The sequence below is a fragment of the Podarcis raffonei genome, chromosome 4 (assembly GCF_027172205.1).
Source record: "Podarcis raffonei isolate rPodRaf1 chromosome 4, rPodRaf1.pri, whole genome shotgun sequence".
Lineage (NCBI taxonomy): Eukaryota > Metazoa > Chordata > Lepidosauria > Squamata > Lacertidae > Podarcis > Podarcis raffonei.
Window position 1 is genome coordinate 56,203,794 of NC_070605.1, and position 19,623 is coordinate 56,223,416.

The window sequence follows — 19,623 nt, forward strand, 5'->3', positions numbered from 1 at the left end:
GAAATCTCCCTTTGATCCAGTCACCACCTGACCTGACATGCAGCTCAAATTTATATTTGCTGTTCCTGCAAACTTAAAAAATAAATAAATACAGGCACACACCAGGATGTATTCAGAGGACTCTGAACAGAGCCACACACCCATTGTTAGAAAGAAACAAAGGAATGGAAGAGTAGGCAGAGGAGCTAACAAAGACTCAGAAATATAATCTCATGGTTTACAGAAAGGCTCATGATAAAAATCTTCCAATAACATTACTGCCAAATTTCATATGTTGTTCAGTTCGTTACAGTCTTTCTCAGATTTGGCCACTAGCCAAGATGGTGGGATACAAAGGCGGGGGAGGGGGCTCATTTTGGGGGGAGGGAGGAAATAAAAGAGTTCATGTTTTCAAGTAATAGTGAATTAACTTCTGAGGGTGCAGCATCTGCTGAAACCACTTTATTTAGAAGAACATAGTCATGAAACCCTGTTGGAGTTGTTCTAAAAGCTGCTCACTGGCTCACACAGCCTCCTGAAAAGAGTACTGGTCTTAGGAGACTGACCTGTTGTTGCATCACTGTGTAAGGGGAACTTGCCCATCCTTTTCCCGACTGGGAGCAAAGCCCAGCTGCAGTGCTGAAGCAGCTTTTGTTATCAGCTGCATTGTGCAGCAGGGATGAGGCAGGGACTAGAAAGCTGATGCAACTCTATTTGCAGAGTGTGATTTAGCAATTCTCTTCCACACTCTCCTGCAGCATCCTTTCTAGCCACAAAGAGAAGTGGAGACTTGCATAAAAAGACACAGTGCGTAAAATGACCACCTTTGCCTCACATGCTAACGGAATAATACAATCTGCAGCATTGCAAAGTATTTGCTTATGCTACTGTGGCATACCAGTCCATATGACTGTCTGCTGGTTGCACTCCTATATCATATAGGCCCAGTTTGTATGCTGCACTAAACCATGGTTTAGCAACATATACTCGGGTAGAAGGGAACTGCTGTGAGCCTCAAATTTGTGCTTTACCTTCTCCCAGGGGCGGAGGAAGGGGGTGCGGTGGGTGCAGACCACCCCGGATGTCACCACTGGGGGTGTGTGACAAAATGCTGGGCAACACTCACCGCGGGGCCTGCAATGCACCTGAGCCACATGTCTCTCCTGGGAAAGATGCTGTGGCTTGGGCGGTAGCAGGCTGTGTGCTGCGCCAAATGGTCTGCCCGCCACCTCCCCCTCAGCTGTAGGGCAGCTGAGTGGGAGGAGGCAGGCAGACTCCGGAGGCCCCGTGGAGCTTTCTGCCCCGGCCGGCCCCGCCCTGTGGGCGGCTGGCCCCACCCCTGGGCCCAGGGCCCACGCGCCGCACCTGGCGCCTAATCGGCTACTCCGCTGCTGCCTTCTCTTTCTCTGATGCAGCAAGGTGGAGAACATTTTTTAATTTACTTTACTTTAAAGTCAGCTTTTTGTGTCATCTGGACCAGAGATTGTGGTTCCTAACAAACCTGGTTTGGCTTAACAAACCAGCTTCGGAAACCACTGTTGGGACAACTCAACAAGGTGAGATTCAGAGAAGCAGCAGTCAAAGTCTTCCATCTGGCCCAGTGAGTAGAGAAGAGGGAAGCGGGGCTCACAGCAAGTCCATCTTGCTTGTCAACAAGTGGCTAAATCACCACCTTAATTTCCAATAAGTATCTATACATACAAATTTGCATGTGTGTATGTGTTCAGTGTATGAACCTGTACCCCAATACTTCATAAGTATTAATGGTATAAGAGTCCCATCTTCTATGACAAAGCCAGATTAAATGTTTGGAGTTGTACAAACTCTCACTTCAAGACGTTGTGAAGCAGAAGCAACTCTCGTATCACTGATCAGCAGCACCTCTGGCTGTTAGTAAAGATAACAAATGCGTAAACACACAATTTCTTACCCTGAAATTTCCCCAGCTTATTTTTTTATTTGAAGTGCATAACAACTGATAGGATCTCTGGTTTGTCTCACTGCTGTAGCATCAGTGTCTGAGGAGCCGCCATCTGGCAAATTAAAAGTTCACAACTCTGTGCCTAATAACAGATGTGCCCATATCATGCATCTCATAGGTGTCATAACAGGAATTATGGAATGCTTGCAGTAGCTGAAATCCTTGTCTAACTGTCTGAAGATCAGCTGCACACATCCAAGTTTTGAGATGAGTGGCCCTAGCTGCACATGCTTAGTTTCATCTGGGCTGCTTCTACATCTTTGCAACTTTCTGTTGTGATGCTAGACATGAAGAGACACATTACTTTGTCCAGTCAATCACTCAACCCAACCTTACATATTGGCTGGTATTTAGTCAACTCATTTCTTGCTATATCCTTCAAGACAAATGGATGAATGAAGCTGCTGGTTCTGAAATGGTAGGGGGTATTGGGCCATCTTTCAAAACCATGGTATAGCTGGATAATTTTAACAGCCTGCTGCTGGGCAACAGGGACCACCCTGCCTCTGTCAGGGACATGGAGCAATCACATGCTTCTTCTCATGTAGTAAGTAGACCTTTCTATGGTTTCAGGTCCTACTTTTTAACATAAAAGCACTTTATCATATGAACAAGGTAAGGCAAAGTGTTGTTTACCATGGCTCTTGCATTTTGGAGATAGTTACCTTAAAATGCCGCTCTTTAATGAAAGCAAAATCTGGGGTAACTTTGAAGCTGCATATGTGCTGAAGGCAGTCTGTGGTCCTTTCTGTTCACAGGGATTTCACTCATGACTAATATGTTTTCACTTTTATAGTCTGTAGTGCCTGAGGCTATGATATGAGCAGCCCAATATTATACTTTGCTCTCTCATCATCTACCTGGCTTCTGTTCTTTGCTTATTACAAAGGCTGCAGATGGTTAGAAAAATTTGTTTTCAGTTTACATGTTGGGATCCTCAGCTTGGTCGCGTCCCTGATCTATTATTTGGCCAACATGCATTTTATTTTCATTTATAGTTTACGTTTTTATGGTTAAGAAGAAAAATGGGAAGAAAGGGGAAGAAAGAGAATTGAAAGTTGATTCCTTCCTTTGGATTTTGAGTCTTGAGTCAGAACAAGTTTAAGATTATCTGGGAAACTGTTGGTTTGGTTTCATTTACCCGACCACTTTATTTTGTTATAAATTTGACAAAATCATATCAAAATATTCTGATACAATATAAGTCTTGTCTAGTATGTTTTGGGATAGCAGCTTTAGCTATGGTGAACTAGAACTGGATCAGGCTACTTGAGATGGATATAATTTCAAAATGTTTTACCAAAATACTTTTATCTGTGCCGTTTATAGGTTTTTTATAACGGACGTCATGATGGAGTGCAGCCCTCAAGAACTACTGCTGTCCCAATCAATCCAAGAAAAATCAGAAATGTGACACACGTATAGGAAATCGTTTTCTCTGGTCTTTGTTCGAGTCCCGCATCTTCCAAAGCACTTTCTTTCCTATTCTTGGTGAATTTTGATGCATCAACACAAAGATTCGACAACTTTGCAAGATCTGCATTCTCCTTTGTTTTATCTGAAAACCATCAAGTACCACTCACAGAGGAAATTTAATTAAGGAGGCATTGCCTGTTGTCTTTTTCTACACCTGCCACTTAGAATAAAAAGAGTGACACTCCCTCCACCTTTAAATACTTCTTTCGTGTGATGAATAACTCTAGCAAATGTGAAAGCACCTTCAAACTATTGGTTGATCCAATAGAAGATTTCATCCTGTTGATACTTTTTGAAAATAAAAGCATTTACCACACCGGGAAAATGACATTTTTTAATCTCAGCACAGAAGCTTTTATTCCTCACACAAAGTGGATAGAACTGATGTAGCAACAAGATAAAATCAGGCACATCCAGCGATATCTACCAGATCACAGGACTGAACAAATGAAATTACCACCTAAGCTAAAGCTGAAGTCAGTTCATGAAGATTCGTATGTCTCAATAGTTAGTCAGTTTTGAATCTGCCTCATACAGAGCTGTGATGCTTGTCAGCTTAAATGCTTGCTATTAATATTTCTAATTATATTTCTAATAAAGTGTCAGGAGCTCAGCAGTCCCAAGATATTACAAACTGCTGCTCCAAGGGAAAATGTGTATTTGATTCCACTTTTTAAATTTAACTTATAAAGCGTGGCTGTCTTGCTTCGGTGCTCATTAAAAACATATATTGAAACATTTAAAAATCAATAAAACACATTTGAAATGTCTCTCTCTCTCTCACCCACCCACACAAACAAACAAACAAACAAACAAACAAACAAACAAGATCCTAAGTGCATTTGTTTGGGAGTGAAACTCATTGAAATTAATTGCTTTTGTTTCCAAGAAGCTGAATTTATGTCCAAGTGCAGAAGACTTTTTTTGTGTGACAAACAATTCCCCCCTCTTGTTCAATGACTTCTGAAGACTTTGCATAGAATGTAAGAGGTTTTTCACCACCCAGTCAATTCTCTGTTGGTGCCATATTACACAAATAAAACATACGGTACATAATTTCTGCTGCATGTGTGTATCTTTCTGCATGTTTTCAAGAGAGGGAAACACTGGAGTAATCTGCTATTTTATATTTTGTAAATTTCTATTGTTCTGGGAAAGATTAATTCATGGAAGCTGTCTGATTTATTGAAATCCTATGCCTAATTCAGTAAAGAACTGGGCAGCAAGTTTCCCCCCACCTTTTAATCTACATTTCTTCACAGAAATCAACAAGCTTATGGAAGACTTAGGGAGACTTGTTGAGCTCAGGAGTTCTGAGGCAGTTATATCCTTTAGTTACCAAGATTTACAAAAGAATAGGGTGATCCAGGAATGGCAATTTCTGTAGCTTTGTTGTCCTGTTCCTGCTTAATGAAAGAAGCTCTAGACTTTGTTTGCAGTTTAAAGCATTTCTTGTCTTGAGGGACCTCAAAATCTCAGAGCTCTCCATAGCCAATTGATGGATGATACAGTACTGCTTTGATTAGATTAGAAACCAGAGGAAAGTTGGGCATGCTTTTTGATTATTTCAGAAGGGCCTACACTAGTGCCCTAGAGCCAGGTTTCACACTTCCTTGTCCTTGCCAACAAAGGGTGTTAGTGAGAAATGTTCAGGTGTATCTTGTTAGTTTCCCAGGTCCCTACTGGCCAACTTCCTAGACAAAATGTAGCCTTTTGAGCCGATGCACTTTGGAGGGACACCTGAAATGGTCACCGGACATTGCATAGGAGACTTGCAGAAGAAGCCAGATTTCTTCCCAGCTGTATTATCCATCCCAGCAAAACCAACCCACTGCTGGTGGATGGAGTACAGTAGCCTCTTACTGATAATCATCACTTTAATGTATTAAATTAGCCTGAAGTTATTGCTAATTCTAAAATGGTATGTGTGTACAAGTGTGTTTTTACCACATGCATAAGTTGGTTACACACTCCAGGAACTCTGATTGCTTGTTGCATTGTATGTACAGTGATGTACTTGTATTTGCTATTAGGTTTTTTTAATGAAGCATTTATACTATGGGCCTTGGTAATCTCCCATTCTTGTACTATGGTCTGCATTTTTGCAATCTCAGAGGAGCTCCTGGTGGGCTACAGGGACACCAACCTTTTGGGGTCAATGGGCACATTTGGGAACATATGCATATACCGCTCAAAAATGCACACACCAGAGCCATGCGTGTACACATGCACACTCACTCCCCCCCAAGCAATTAGGCTGGGGGGGGGGGACATTTTAAGCTGCACTTTTGCAGAAGCTCACCCTCCCCCCGGCACACAATAGGCTTCTATAGGACCAATTTCCAAGTCTAATGGAGGGGATTTTCAGCAAGGGTTGTCAGAGCTGGGGCAGGAACAATTTATCCATCCTCAATTGTGATGCCCCCCCCCAACCACACCATTACACATAGGCTTCAAAGAAGCTTTCTATTATAGACAGTAGAAGACGGCTTTCAAGCCTTAGTGTGGTGCATAGTTTTTTGCTCCCAGACTGTGCGTTTGTGTGTCCTCACCCCACCCAGCAGTGATCCTCCCCCAATGCTATTAGGCTTGAAAGAATTCTTCAAGAAGGTTTGCTTCAAGCCTAATTGCTTCAAGTGTTTCATAGCCTGTGAACCCTTCAAACATCTCCCAACCTAATTAGACTTGGAAAAAAGCCTTCTGTTGGTTACAGTGGAAGACTTCTTTCAAGCCTAATTACAACAGGAAAACAAGATGGAGGAGGAGGAGACACTGCAGGCACCTGTGAAAGTCTTGTCAGGTGTATGGGTGCTGCATTGATGTCCCCAGGGCTACTATGCAATATGGAAGACTCCTATCAGCTTTGTTGATCACAATTTTTGCAAGAGTATTTATGTACTTTATGGTGTGGTTGCTTTGTACTGTTTTTCCCTCTCCTTTGCTGAAAAAAAACAGGATTGCTGGGAAATACTGTTAAACCACAAGCTTTAACTCATGAGCTAGAGCACATAGACACAAATGTCCCATAACCATAACAAGATTTCAGTCCTGCATTAGCTTACCTCAATTTTCTCTCTTCAATTTTGTATTTCACATAGAATAAGATTACCTTCCCTGAATCCTCTGACTCATACCTGTTTAAAAATAGCAATGGCTTTGCACAGAGGTGTTCCCCCCCCACCTTGACAGCCGAAAGAAGCATTGAATTTGAGTGAGCTGCTAAACTTAATGGATGTACAATTTCAACATTGCTGGTGATTGCTAATCACAATATTGACAGTAAATATTTAATTGCTCATTTTATAGGACAAGGCCTCAAGCTATACCTCATTTCCAATATTTATGGAGTGATGGGGCAAAAACCTCCCTGGACTGCCAGTGATAAAGTTGACAGTTTAAGCAAAATTCTTATAGCAAGTTTTGTAGAACGCATTCATCTTGTCTTGATATTAGTTATACTATCTGGTTCCCTATGTGATAGGGTTTAGGGTACTGCAGCTACAGCTGAATTGATTCCTTGAAGTTAAAAGGTTAATCTCATTGCTTGCTCTGGAGTGAGTTAGCTGCCAAGGCAGAAAATTCATAATGTTGGAGTGAAGGCCATGAGGGAAAATAACACATATTGTATCGAGCACCTCAGCAATTTAAGCACAACATTGTGTTTATTGATTTCACTTTTCCATAAGAACCAGGGGAATTTGTAACACTACGCTTCGTATTTTACATTCACTTATTTTAAGAACAGAGTGTTCCTTCCTACTAGGACACAGCCAGGGGCTATACATTATTTCTATTAGTAATTGTTATGGATGCTGTTGGAGCAAAAGGATAGTCACATCTTCAGACAGCAAAAGAAACTTAAATACCCATCAGTAGGCAATACTTCCCAAAAAGGAATTTTGTCCTGCAAATTATCTTCCAATAGTAGATGTTGGGACCCTGGTATCCAGATAAATCAATATCACAATGAACTTCTTCTTGATTATTATTCAAATTTTAAAAACTGGCCACTATCAGGAAGTGTGGATGAAAGCACAATTATCTTTGGAAGAACCTGCTGGCTTCATGGTGTTGGGAACATAGCTTCAGAAAAGATAAAATTTAAGTGTCAAATCCATGAAAGTTTGGTCACAGAGCAGTTGGGATTAGTGGTATTGCTTTGGCCTGTAATTTCAGGGGTGGGGTGGGTGGATGGATGAGGGGGCTTCAAAAGTTGTCTGAAGGTTTCTACTGAAACCTTCCTCCCCACATCTTTACTAGAATGACTAAAAGAATTTCCGCAGCCCATGGAATTTCCCTTGACAGGGGGGAGTGTGGTATAACACATGGGTCGTGCAAAAGGTTTACAACATTCTAGGGGCAGCTTTTCAAAGTAATATGACTATTTCCAGATCTGCAGTACATTTATCAGATTCCCAGATGTGCCCACTGTTACTGATATTTGAAAGAGCAACTAACACTGCACCGCATATGGAAGTGGTAACTTTTTTAAAAAATTGCATCTGCCAGGCTTGTAATTTGCTAAAAACTGGAAGGTGTTGGGTACCACCTTGCTGGACAATTGGTGCAGAAATGTCCAGAGATTGGTATTAATGGGGAAAAACCTCACATACAAAGTTAGAGCTGTGAAAAAAGGAAATGGGCAATTTCATTCCCCTTGCCAAGAGCCCTTGGAACTGTAGTTTGTTAAGGGTGTCAAAGAAGAAGAATAAGTTAAGGGCGCTGTGAACTATTGCTCTGTCAGGGGAAAAGTAAAGTTCCAGTGTGTGTGTGTGTGTGTGTGTGTGTGTGTGTACGCACGCACGCACGCACACACTTTAAATCCGTGGTGAACAGGCAGCCTAAATTTGTGTCAAAACCACAGACCTCTATTTGCTATAGCAAATCTTATCCTGATTTGTGTTTTCGTCAATTTCTGTTACTGTACAAGAGTCCTTCAAATAAGAGGGCTGATAGCCATAAAACAGGGCACATGGTGACCCTAGATTTGAGTTCATTCAAAGAGAATGCACACCCCTAACAGAGATAACATTTTACCAAAACTGAATGGAGGGGGGAGGCCCAAGGTGCACACACACACGCAGCAGTTTTGGTTCAGCCCCATGCAGAATTGCAAAATGCAACACAATGTTCTGATTTGATTAAGAACTTTGAAGGAATGGACTCAAAGAAAACCCTTGGCCTTCAAAGCCTTTCAAAATATCTGGAGTTCTTTCTGTTTACTTCAGTGGGCTTTGGGCCAGGGTTTTTATTAGTAATCACAATAAAGTCTGCACTCAACACAGCGGATTGTGATGAATTGCCAAACAGATTCTTTCAGGCATGAGGAAATTAATTTTTTAACAAAATCTCTTCTCAGGACATTTTTCAACTATTAGGCTTTCAGCAACATTTAAAAAATAAATAAAAATAAAATAATTATCCAGTTGCATCTCTCTTTGTTTCTGCCACGGTTGCTCATATCCAAAAGAATTTCTATGACTCCAGGAAATTTTAAATTAGCTTTGAGCTCCAGAGATTGATCTGCAGCTCCACTAGCCAAGAGTGTTTGTCCTTAAGGTACCTTCAGGTAATTCTCTAGGTACCTTCAGGTAATTCTCCAGTTCAGATGGAGAACGTGATCGCTTGTTGTGCTAGGCCCATTCTGCAGTAAGGACCACTGCATGACCACACATCAGTTATCTTTTAAATCAGCAGAAAAGGAAAGAGGATTGAAGAGGTCCATGTCATGGACTGGTTGGGAGCAGAGGAATGGTGAGAGGAACCAGCTGGGGAACCACCAAGGGAACAAGGCTCAGAGCCTGGGGAGTGGTGGTGGGACAACGAAGTGTGATCAGAGGGCTATATTGGGATGGGTGAGAAATTTGATTAAATTCTCTTTTAAGGGCAAACCTACCTTATTTGCGAACCAAAACACTGCCAACTTTCAAATTCTGCACTTCTCCAGTTTTTTGCAAGGTGGTTTGCCAGTAAGGTAATGTTTACAAAAATGCATATACAATGGGAAAGTGTGCATCAAAAGTTAAATATAAGCAAAAATAACCCAAAAAAAGTATATTAGAAAGAATATGCTTTTCACAAATGTGTATAATTAGGCAAAATTACATACAGATATGTATATATTAGTAGACATTTGCGTGGAAATGCTGATGTATTTCCATGAGGACTTTTTAAAAAATTGCAAGCTGTGGTGGAAATTTGGAGAATTGAGCTTAAGACTGGGAAAATGAGTAACTGAGAGAAACCAAAATTGACAGATTTGTCCATGGTTTAGGCTTCCCACTCTCCAGAGCATGCTACTATATAGTTGCAGTTCTAGGCTGCAAACCCTCTAGTGATCATCTCATTTCCATATCTCAACACTGGATAGAAAGGACTCAGGGAAATTCCTAGGCGGACTTTGTGGCCATAAGGCATCAAGCATCAAGCCAAATAACTACAGCTATACATAGGAATTAGGTTACAATGGTAATTGCATTTTTTCTAGGAGTAAAACCAATTGAACGAAATGAAGCTTGAGTAAACATGCTGATTATGCTGATATGATTCTTTCTAGGTTGTTTTTTTGGGGGCAAAGTACACTAGTTTCAAAAATGTGCTATGTGGAATTGCAGGACGATGTAGAAATAATAGATATCTGTAATGAAATCTATGCCACTTGCCCTTCTTTGTAAACCTGCCAACAACTTTTGCCCTGTGTAACACATGCTCTTCAATTACCCACCACAATTAACTGAATCAGAAATAATTAATGAAGACCTTTCAAAGAACCCTGATAGGACCAACACCAATCTTGCCATATTATGTGGTCAGCAAATTTATAGTTAATAGGTTTGATGTCCCTTAAGGGTCTAGCTAGAGTGGTTCCTTTACCAGAGAAAGGTGGCATTAAGGATCTCATTTTGCTTCTGATATTAAAGAGACATTCTGCAACAGAAACCGAAAACCCAATGGGCTACAGTTATCAGTGTTGCATTACAGTGATGTCCATCTGTTTGTTATTAGCTAACTCAATAGCTTAATAGGATTGCTTAACAAACCATACATACTTTCACCTCTTGCTTGACACCAGTTCTTTTATTATAGTGTAGCTAGAATAGCAGCAGCTGAAAGAGTAGGACAGCTCATGGCTTGCCCACTTAACCTTTTCCTGCTCTTAGCGGCTTTCTCATAAGTGTAGCTAGAGTGTTGGGAGACCAGGGTTCAAATCCCCACCCAGCACTGAAGCTCATTGGGTGACCGTGGGCCACTCTCAGTCTCCTACCCTCCTTCACAAGCAGGGTGGTGAGGATAAAATGGGAAGGGGAAGAATCATGTATGCAACCTTGAGTTCCTTGGAGAAAGGGTGGGCTATAAATGAAAAAACAAACAAACAAAGAAAACCTGCCTATGATCTTTAGGAGCCCTGGCAAAAATAAAGGGAATTAACAGCACAGCTGCCCAGGACCTACATGCATACTGCCTAGCCTTGCACCCTGGGGAGGTCACTTTAGTGCTGCTAGCACAGCAGTTTGACTTCACCCCAGAGGTGCACTCCATTGTCTCTCAAGACAGATGGATGCTAACAATATTTATTTATATGAAAGGATCGAAAACATATTTCTGATGAAGATGTTCACAAGCTGTTATCACATCAACAAATCTTAGGCTTCTTAAGCAGAGGTGCAGTTTTCAGATTTTGAGGGCTGTGTGTGGGCCTATATAGATATAGGCACTTTTGAATCAGAATGACAAGACTTGTGACACAGCCCAGTGCTGTTGATGTGTTTGAGGGGGGTGGTGGCAGTGCAGAATGCTCTTGAGGGAGGGATGGCACATTGTAGCAGCAATGTGGGAGAAGTGGTGATTAACAGCTTTCCCACCTAGAGGGGATTTGAGGGATGCGGGTGTTCTTGTTGGTAGAAACACTTGATATGCGAATAGTCATATTAAAGGCTCAAGTCCATTTTGCCAACCCTCTACCCCAAAAAGAGAAAAGGGTGGCTGTTTGACCTGAGCTGATAGCACTACTGCAGATATTATGAGGTACAAATCAATAACCACCACAGCATATGCTCTTAGAATGCTATGTTTGCTTTTTGAATTTATCCAAGCATGGCCAACTAAACCTTGGCTGCTGTTAATCTTAAATCTTCCACCCTATCCCTGCCATCTGAAATACCACACCTGCACTGAATTTGGTCTTGCCAAATAAGTTGAATGAGGAAAGACCTATAGTAGCTTGATAACAGCTGTGGGAGATGGCCGGCTTTCCTTTCAATGGGCAGCATCAACATGAGGTCACAATGGCCTACTCTCTACTTCAGGAGGGCAGCATCAGTATGGCAACACAATGGATCAGTCTCTTGTTGAAGAAGGTGGCAGCAGCAGGGGGCAACATGACTTCTCCCACATAGAGGGAGCAGAAGCAGTGTTGCCACTCTTTTTTTCACTGATGTGAGCCTTACAGGGTTTGGGCAAAGTGACCATTAGTGTCTCACTGAAATGGACAAAGACAAGCAACAGAAGCAGCAAGGCATCGCCAAGGGTAAGTCCTCTCTCATGAATCTTTTAGAGTGTCAAGAAGCGCGCGCGCGCACACACACACACACACACACACACACAAAATTAATCTTCCATTTGACAATATATAATCATATCATTATTATCCACTTTACCTCTCTGGCTCTTTAGAGCCTATTGACTTCCTTCCCTCCTGCCTCATGGCTTTCAAAATTAACCTTTATATCATAGTATTTTATACATTTTCCAATTCTAATTAAACTCATTAAAAAGTTCCTCAAAAGTTAAATAAATATAAAAAGGAAGAAAGTTTCTCATTACAAGTCTTCAGACAACCCTACTAGTGATGTTAATTGCTTACAATGTTCTTTCAAATATCATATAAATTTAGTCCAGTCTTTTTGGAATACTTGATCATGCTGGTTCCAGATTTTTCCTGTCAGCTTTGCCAGTTCCACAAAGTCCATAATTTTCATCTGCCACTCTTCTTTCATTGGTACATGTGTCAAGAAGCATATAGACACTGACCTATTTTGTATATGTGGATCTGGTCAGATCTCCCTCCCTCCCTCCCTCCCTCCCTCCCTCCCTCCCTCCCTCCCTCTCTCTCATACACAAACACACACACATCCCATCTGAAATACCTGAAACACCATATCTGGTCTTGCACTGAATGTAGAATTCCCAGTCTAAGATAAACTGAAAGGTCAAAGGCTTACTGTTACAAAATGGCTTTACAATATAGGTACAAAACTTGAATTCTTTGCATGGTCTAGCGTTGGCATTGGTGGAAAATGGGGCGCTTGTACCTAAACAGCTATGTGGCAGCTATTATTATTATTATTATTATTATTATTATTATTATTATTAATTTCTATACTGCTTTTAAGGGGGAAAATCTCAAAGCAGTTCAACAGGTTAAACCTTTTCTAGTATGGAAAGACAATTGCGGGAAAACCTTCACCTGTTCCCATGCTGCCTGTCAGACATTTTATGTGTGTTGGCCACTGGTTTCCTTTTGTGCTCTGCCCTACATGTAAAAGAGGACAGAAATTTTCATAATTACATGAAGGATATGCATATTATATGCAGACTTGTCTTCTTCTGTGATGGAAGGAAACATAGTTTCCTGGGCCCAGAACAATGGCTCTTTCACCTCACTTTTTGTGATGTTGCCTGTTGCCTCAGAAAGACACTTCTCAAATGGCTGGAAGCTGCTAGAGTTTCTTTGTTTTCTAATATTCCCCCCCTGCTAGCTGTTAAATTTTATGTGGGTTCCAAGAGCTGACTGAAAGGTCAGTTGGTATAATCTATAATTTAAAGTCATAAAATTGGTTATCATTCTTTCAGTTTCATGACCTTAGCCACCAAGGCCTCCCCCCAGGTTACAACTGGCATTTCCAGCCTAGTAGAACAGCATTTTACAAAGATAGAGAAGGACACCCTCCCAAATAGAGAATATTTGATCATGGAAATCTATTCTGTGGATTTTGACATTTAATCTCTTTTATTGTTTTATAGACAATGTCATTTAATTATGTTGTTGGATTTCCTTGTGATAGTTTTTGATGAAAAATGCTGTTTTCAGGCCCCCAGACAGAGCATTTCCCTGAACAGTCCAAATTTCATGCTTTTCTCTGAGTCATGTTTCTTCTGAACAGGCTGCTTAAACTTAAACCCAAGAAATGGATCCAGCAGTGATCCAGGTAAAGGAGAAGAAAAACACCAATAGGCAATGAAACATTTCTCTTCCCATAGGCAGTGTTTGGGAATCAAAGCTCCTGGAGGTGGAGGGACCCCCACCCTATTATATAAAGGAGGGGGAAAACAAATTCACATGAAAAAAGGAATATGTGCCCAGATCGGTGGCCTCCTTTGAAGTCAATGGAGATGCCATTGCACAAGGATCATTGCCAAAAGCAGCAGGTGGATTGTTGAAAATCATGTGTGTACTGCCCAGAATCACATTACTCCTGTGGTGGTATTCTGCATAACTATGTTATGCTATATCTCTGAAGCACACCGAGAAAGAGTAAAATAATACAGGTGGTTCCCATTTTTCACAGCAGGATGCTCTGGCAGCAAAGAAGTAAACAAGTTGCTAGTCTTCTGTGAGTTAACGGTATGTTACTCAACACTCATATTGATTATCAGGTGATGTCATCTACACACTATTACATAACATCATTAAAGATTGAACTCTTGAAACTTTAAATATAAAGGGGCAAGACCGTAAATATTCAAGAGAGCCTGAGATTAAATTTCACTGACCTTTGGACGCTTGGAAGATGTCCATTGAAATAAACAGACACATATACATACACAGAGTAAACATTATAATTCGTGATCCAAATCCAAATATAATAATGTATAGCACACACATAGCCCTAGTTATTAGTCACACCAGTGTTCCCCAACTCGGTGCCCTCCAGATACTTTGGACCACAACTCCCATCAGCCCCAGGCAGCATGGCATGCTAGTTAGACCTGATGGAAACTGTACTCCAAAACATCTATGGGGCACCAGGTTGGGGAAGGTTGGGTCATACAATGTGCATTCCTATTCAAACTATATAAAACAGGAGATCCTGCTACTCTTAAATATCTGGTTTCAAAGTTAGGAAGAACACAGAAGTGGTTGATTATTAAAGGGGTGTCTCTCAGCTGAGAGCCCTTACTTGTTTGTTACAGCCTCCCACCCCCAGTCATGTGGAGTTTTTTTGTTTGCTTGCTTGTTTCTTAAGGTCAAATACGAACTTTGAAATAAATGTTAGTATATAACATTACTGAATATAACATGTACTGCACCAGTAATTCTGGGAACCATAGCCTGGGTACTATATCAGAGGAAGCCTTGCTGCGATGTACTGAGGGCAACAGATGTTGTGTGGGATGGAAGTGGAGAAGAATGTGGAGCTGGCTTCATCTTTTTGCCAGGGATGGCACATAATATTAAAGCAGCAGGGATCTATTGTCAGTCCTGGGGTGCTTCCACACGGCAGTTTATTGTGGAACTTGAGCAGCTCATGCATGCCAATTTATTGCAACATCTGCACAGCATCACCTCCATCAAAACACCACTCTCACCCCCCTAAATTTCATCCAGATTTAACATTTCCACAGGTTTTTCTTTTTTGACATATTGGATTTTCTATGAAAATGGTAAATCCAGACTAAATGGGAGGGACCCCCTGACAGTAGTTCTGTAGATTTTAATTGGATAATCTTAGTTGTATCCTTTGCTTCCAATATATTCTCATCTTCCAATTGAAGCCCCTTCTCCTTAGTTCCATACATGCTGACACAGGGAAGCTCCATAGCACTGGGGCAAGGTATATGCCTTGTATGCAGAAGGTCCTACGTTCAACCCATGGCATTTCCAGGTTGGGTTGGGAGAGAGAGTCTTGCCTGAAACCCCAAAGAAGCCACTGCCAGTCAATGTAGACAATACTGAGCTAGATGGACCAAGAGTCTGACTCAGTAAAAGGCAGCTTTCCTATTACTATGTGCTCAATAGGGGGCAATCACAAGGTTCTTGTTGTTGTTTAGTCATTCAGTCGTGTCCGACAGCCAGGCACTCCTGTCTTCCACTGCCTCCCACAGCTTGGTCAAACGCATGTTCTTAGCTTTGAGAACACTGTCCAACCATCTCGTCCTCTGTCGTCCCCTTCTCCTTGTGCCCTCAATCTTTCCCAACATCAGGGTCTTTTCCAGGGAGTCTTCTCTTCTCATGAGGTGGCCAAAGTACTGGAGCCTCAGCTGCAGGATCAGTCTTTCCAGTGAGCACTCAGGGCTTATTTCCTTCAGAATGGATCGGTTTGATCTTCTTGCACTCCATGAGACTCTCAAGAGTCTCCTCCAGCACCATAATTCAAAAGCATCCATTCTTCGGCGATCAGCCTTCTTTATGGTCCAGCTCTCACTTCCCACAAGGTTCTAGTCCTCCTTAAATATAATCTAATGAGGGCTCATATTTTTCTAAGGCCTTAAAATATGCATGCTTTTTTTATATGCATGCATATTTATACTTGTTTACAGGATACTTTGCTTTAGAAATCCAGAATAACACCATATATATATATATATATATATATATATATATATATATATATATATGAGAGCAAAGAGTTTATTCTCTGCCTTGACTTTTCCTAGTGTTAGTCAGGGAGAGCTGGGGGAAAGGGTGTACTTTTAAGCTTCAGCCTTTCAGAGTTTAAAGAAATAATGGCGGAGGATTTCCTTGAAGCTGTTAATTCCCTTGTCGGCATGGAGATTGAAAATGGTTAACTGATAATTAATATGTCTCATTACCTTTTAATTAAAAAGTTAGCTGCCATGGGTAAGTGCCACGGAATCTTTTCCTGACAAGCAGTTTTCTGCAGGAAGCACTACTACACCAAAAGGACGTTGCAAAGCAGCGCACCCTGGTCTGTGGCCACAATCCAAATAGCCATCAAACATCTTCCATCAACCCAAGGGATGCACAACATGATCCATACTGAATCTGCAGCCCTGCTGTTCATGCCAAGTCAGGGTTGAAGGTGTGTGTGCACACAGGAGAGGCAAATCGCTATGCCAACCTGGAGACTTGAGTTTCAGAGTGAGTCTCCTCTTCCCCCAATTCTATATGATAGTTCTTTTCTTTTTTTAATCATGGGACTCTCCAAAAATACCAGTTTCTATCTGGCCCTTAGGAATCTCCTCAGGTCACACACCTCTTTTTCCAGTCCTGCCCATGCTCTTCTTGAGTGTATTTCCCTGGCTCAAATGTGCCCTTGAAGTGTGATACGGCCTCTGGATGCAAAGAGGCATGTATGCATAGATAGCTCTGGCTTTTCTATAGCTGGAATATAGCCTAGGTAGAAAGGTAAGAGGTATATCTGTTATTCCATCCACTTTTGCCTCTGGCCTTGCCCACCACTGCCAGGTGCCCATCAGATGGCTTTCTGCGAGGAAATGTGGTTGTGTACAAACCACACATTTAAAGTACACTTCCCAAAGATTCTGGGAACTGTAGTTGACCCCTCTCAGAGCTATAATTCTTAGCACCCTTAACAAACCACAGTTCCCAGGATTCTTTGGGGGAAGTCATGTGCTTTAAATGTATGACATGCATGTAGCCTATTGTTTTTTGGGGTTCCCCACTGCTACTATACCACATAGTAGGAAATTCTGAGGTAGCTATATACCAGTGGTACATCTAGTTACGAATAATTCGTACCCACCCCCCCCCCCCACACACACACACCAACACAACCACAATTAGAGGCGTGCTTTCGCTAATGGGGGCCTCTGCTGCCTGCCGCTGTGCCACCGGCACACGATTTCCGTTCTCATTCTGGGGCAAAGTTCTCAACTCGAGGTAACTCTTCCAGGTTAGTGGAGTTTGTAACGTGAAGCGTTTGTAACCTGAGGTGTTTGTAACACGAGGTATCACTGTAAATGATTCCATAGTCAGGCTTACATAGGAAATATTTCTGAGACTGTATTCCTATGCATGTTTGTCTGTGTGTAAGCCCAATTGAATTTAGTGGATCTTATTTGCAAGTAAGAGGCAGAGTGGCCAAGTGGAGTTTGCATTTAAGTGCTTTCTGCTCCTGAAACTGTATTTTTATTTCTGAATCATTAAATTTTATTCAAGCAAATTAACAGATAAATGTGGCTGCCCAATTACTTTGCTAAATCCCTTACTTTCAAGGAACAAATTAAAGCCTGTAATTACAACATACACAGTATAATTAAGGCTGTTTTTGAAAAATATATCTATGCTAACCCCCATCCCATCCTGCTCCTTTTCCTGGAAACTAATTTTCTCAAATCCCTCTCACTCTCTCTGAAGTTTTTATTTTTTGTTCCCCTCCCCTCAATTTAGAATTATGTTTAAGACTGAGCTAGTTTTTATGACTGGGCAGGAAAATGCAATAGCAGACCATTCAATTATTTCGTCTCTGCACATATAATCTGATACAAAATGTGGTCACTTTGTTTAGTTTATTTTCTGTCCAGATTTCATGCATCGTAAAAAACCATTGTACCTGGGAAAACTTAATTTTGCAGAAGCAATTTGTGCACGCTGCTTGTTCTCTTAATAAATACAGCAAGCATCTTTGTATCATGTTTTGCTTAAAAGAATTACAGTCATGGAAGGTATTTCCTAAGGCTTCTCTCTCTCTCTCTCTCTCTCTCTCTCTCTCTCTCTCTCTGTGTGTGTGTGTGTGTGTGTAGGAAATGCCTAGCTAGCTATTTAGCAGGAGTGGTGCATGTGATTCTTGATGTAATCAAGTGCTTTGCCAATAATGAACTAAACTACCAATCATGTGCCCTGATGGGGGATGGGTGTGCTCCAGACATTTCCTAACGTATTACTGATTTTATATAAGCAGGAGTTTTTAATATTCACAGTTCCGTTTGAAGTGGTATAGCCCAGCAAGAACTGCACCACATGACAGCTCTCTTAAATGGTCAAGGAAACTGGCCCTGAACCAAACAGGATACTATTTGACTCAGTTTTCATATCATCAATTCAATTAATGTGCTTTTCCATTTCCAATAATACTTTAATTTATACTCTGTCAACTTCCAATTATAGACTACTTACTGACTTGTGTACAATTTAATTGCCTTTATATCTACGGGAGAGTTGGAATTAACATTTAAATGACTGTCTAATTTAACATTGTCATTCAGGAGAGTTAATCAGTCTGCACAACATCTTTAACAATCCAGAAGTATATGTTTTTATTACAGTCTTACATAAAATTTGTGGGCAATTTGTAAACCTGCTTAACAGTAGTGTTATTCTTCTAAAACTAATATTTTTCCTCCTTAACTAATTTGTAGAAATATATCTATATCTATATCTATATCTATATCTATATCTATATCTATATCTATATCTATATCTATATCTATATCATCTCTCTCTCTCTCTATATATATACATCACTATGTAGCACTGTCAACATGAATGAGACTTTGAAGAGTAAAAGAAAAATATTACAGTCTAGAATTTGACAAAGAGAGAGGAAGCACAGTGGATGACTAAAGTTTTATGTCAAAGGCTTCACAATTAGGTGGTTTTGAAGGCAGATTTGGAGGAAGAGAAATATGGGGTATCATGCAGGTGTTCTATGCGGCAGGTGGCGTTGTGGTCTAAACCACTGAGCCTCTTAGGCTTGCCAATCAGAAGGTCAGGGTTCGAATCTGCCTAACGGGATGTGCTCCCATTGCTTTGTTCCAGCTACTGCCAATCTAGCAGTTTGAAAGCATACCAGTGCAAATAGGTAAAATAGGTACTGCTGAGGCAGGAAGGTAAATGGCGTTTCTGTGCACTCTGGTTTCCGTCACGGCCAAAAGCAGTTTAGTCATGCTATCACATGACCCAGAAAGCTGTCTGTGGACAAACGCCGGCTCCCTCAGCCTGAAGTGAGATGAGCACCACACCCCATAGCCACCTTTGACTGGATTTAACTGTCCAGGGGTCCTTTACTTTTACCTTTTACCTCTGTGGTGGAGTGCCTGGGGAAAGAGCCTGGGGAAACGGATGCTCTGGCCCCAATATCTACAATGCTAACTCAACATCATCTTGGCCTGGTATCCATGGAATGAATGGTGCCATGTTCTCAGAATGCGAATGGTTTTGAGTGGCATGGCTATTCCACTGTGATCTACCTCTCAGTTGTTCT

General features: G+C 41.2%; 1 protein-coding gene across 1 annotated transcript in view; it reads left to right on the plus strand.

Moving 5' to 3' along the window:
* Positions 1–11,772: 11,772 nt before the first annotated feature.
* Positions 11,773–19,623, plus strand: part of PCP4 (Purkinje cell protein 4) — a 67,902-nt gene continuing 60,051 nt past the window's right edge. Inside the window, exon 1 of the mRNA XM_053386762.1 lies at positions 11,773–11,963. Coding sequence (XP_053242737.1) covers positions 11,921–11,963 — 43 coding nt within the window. The 5' untranslated portion in view covers positions 11,773–11,920. The remainder of the gene's footprint in view (positions 11,964–19,623) is intronic.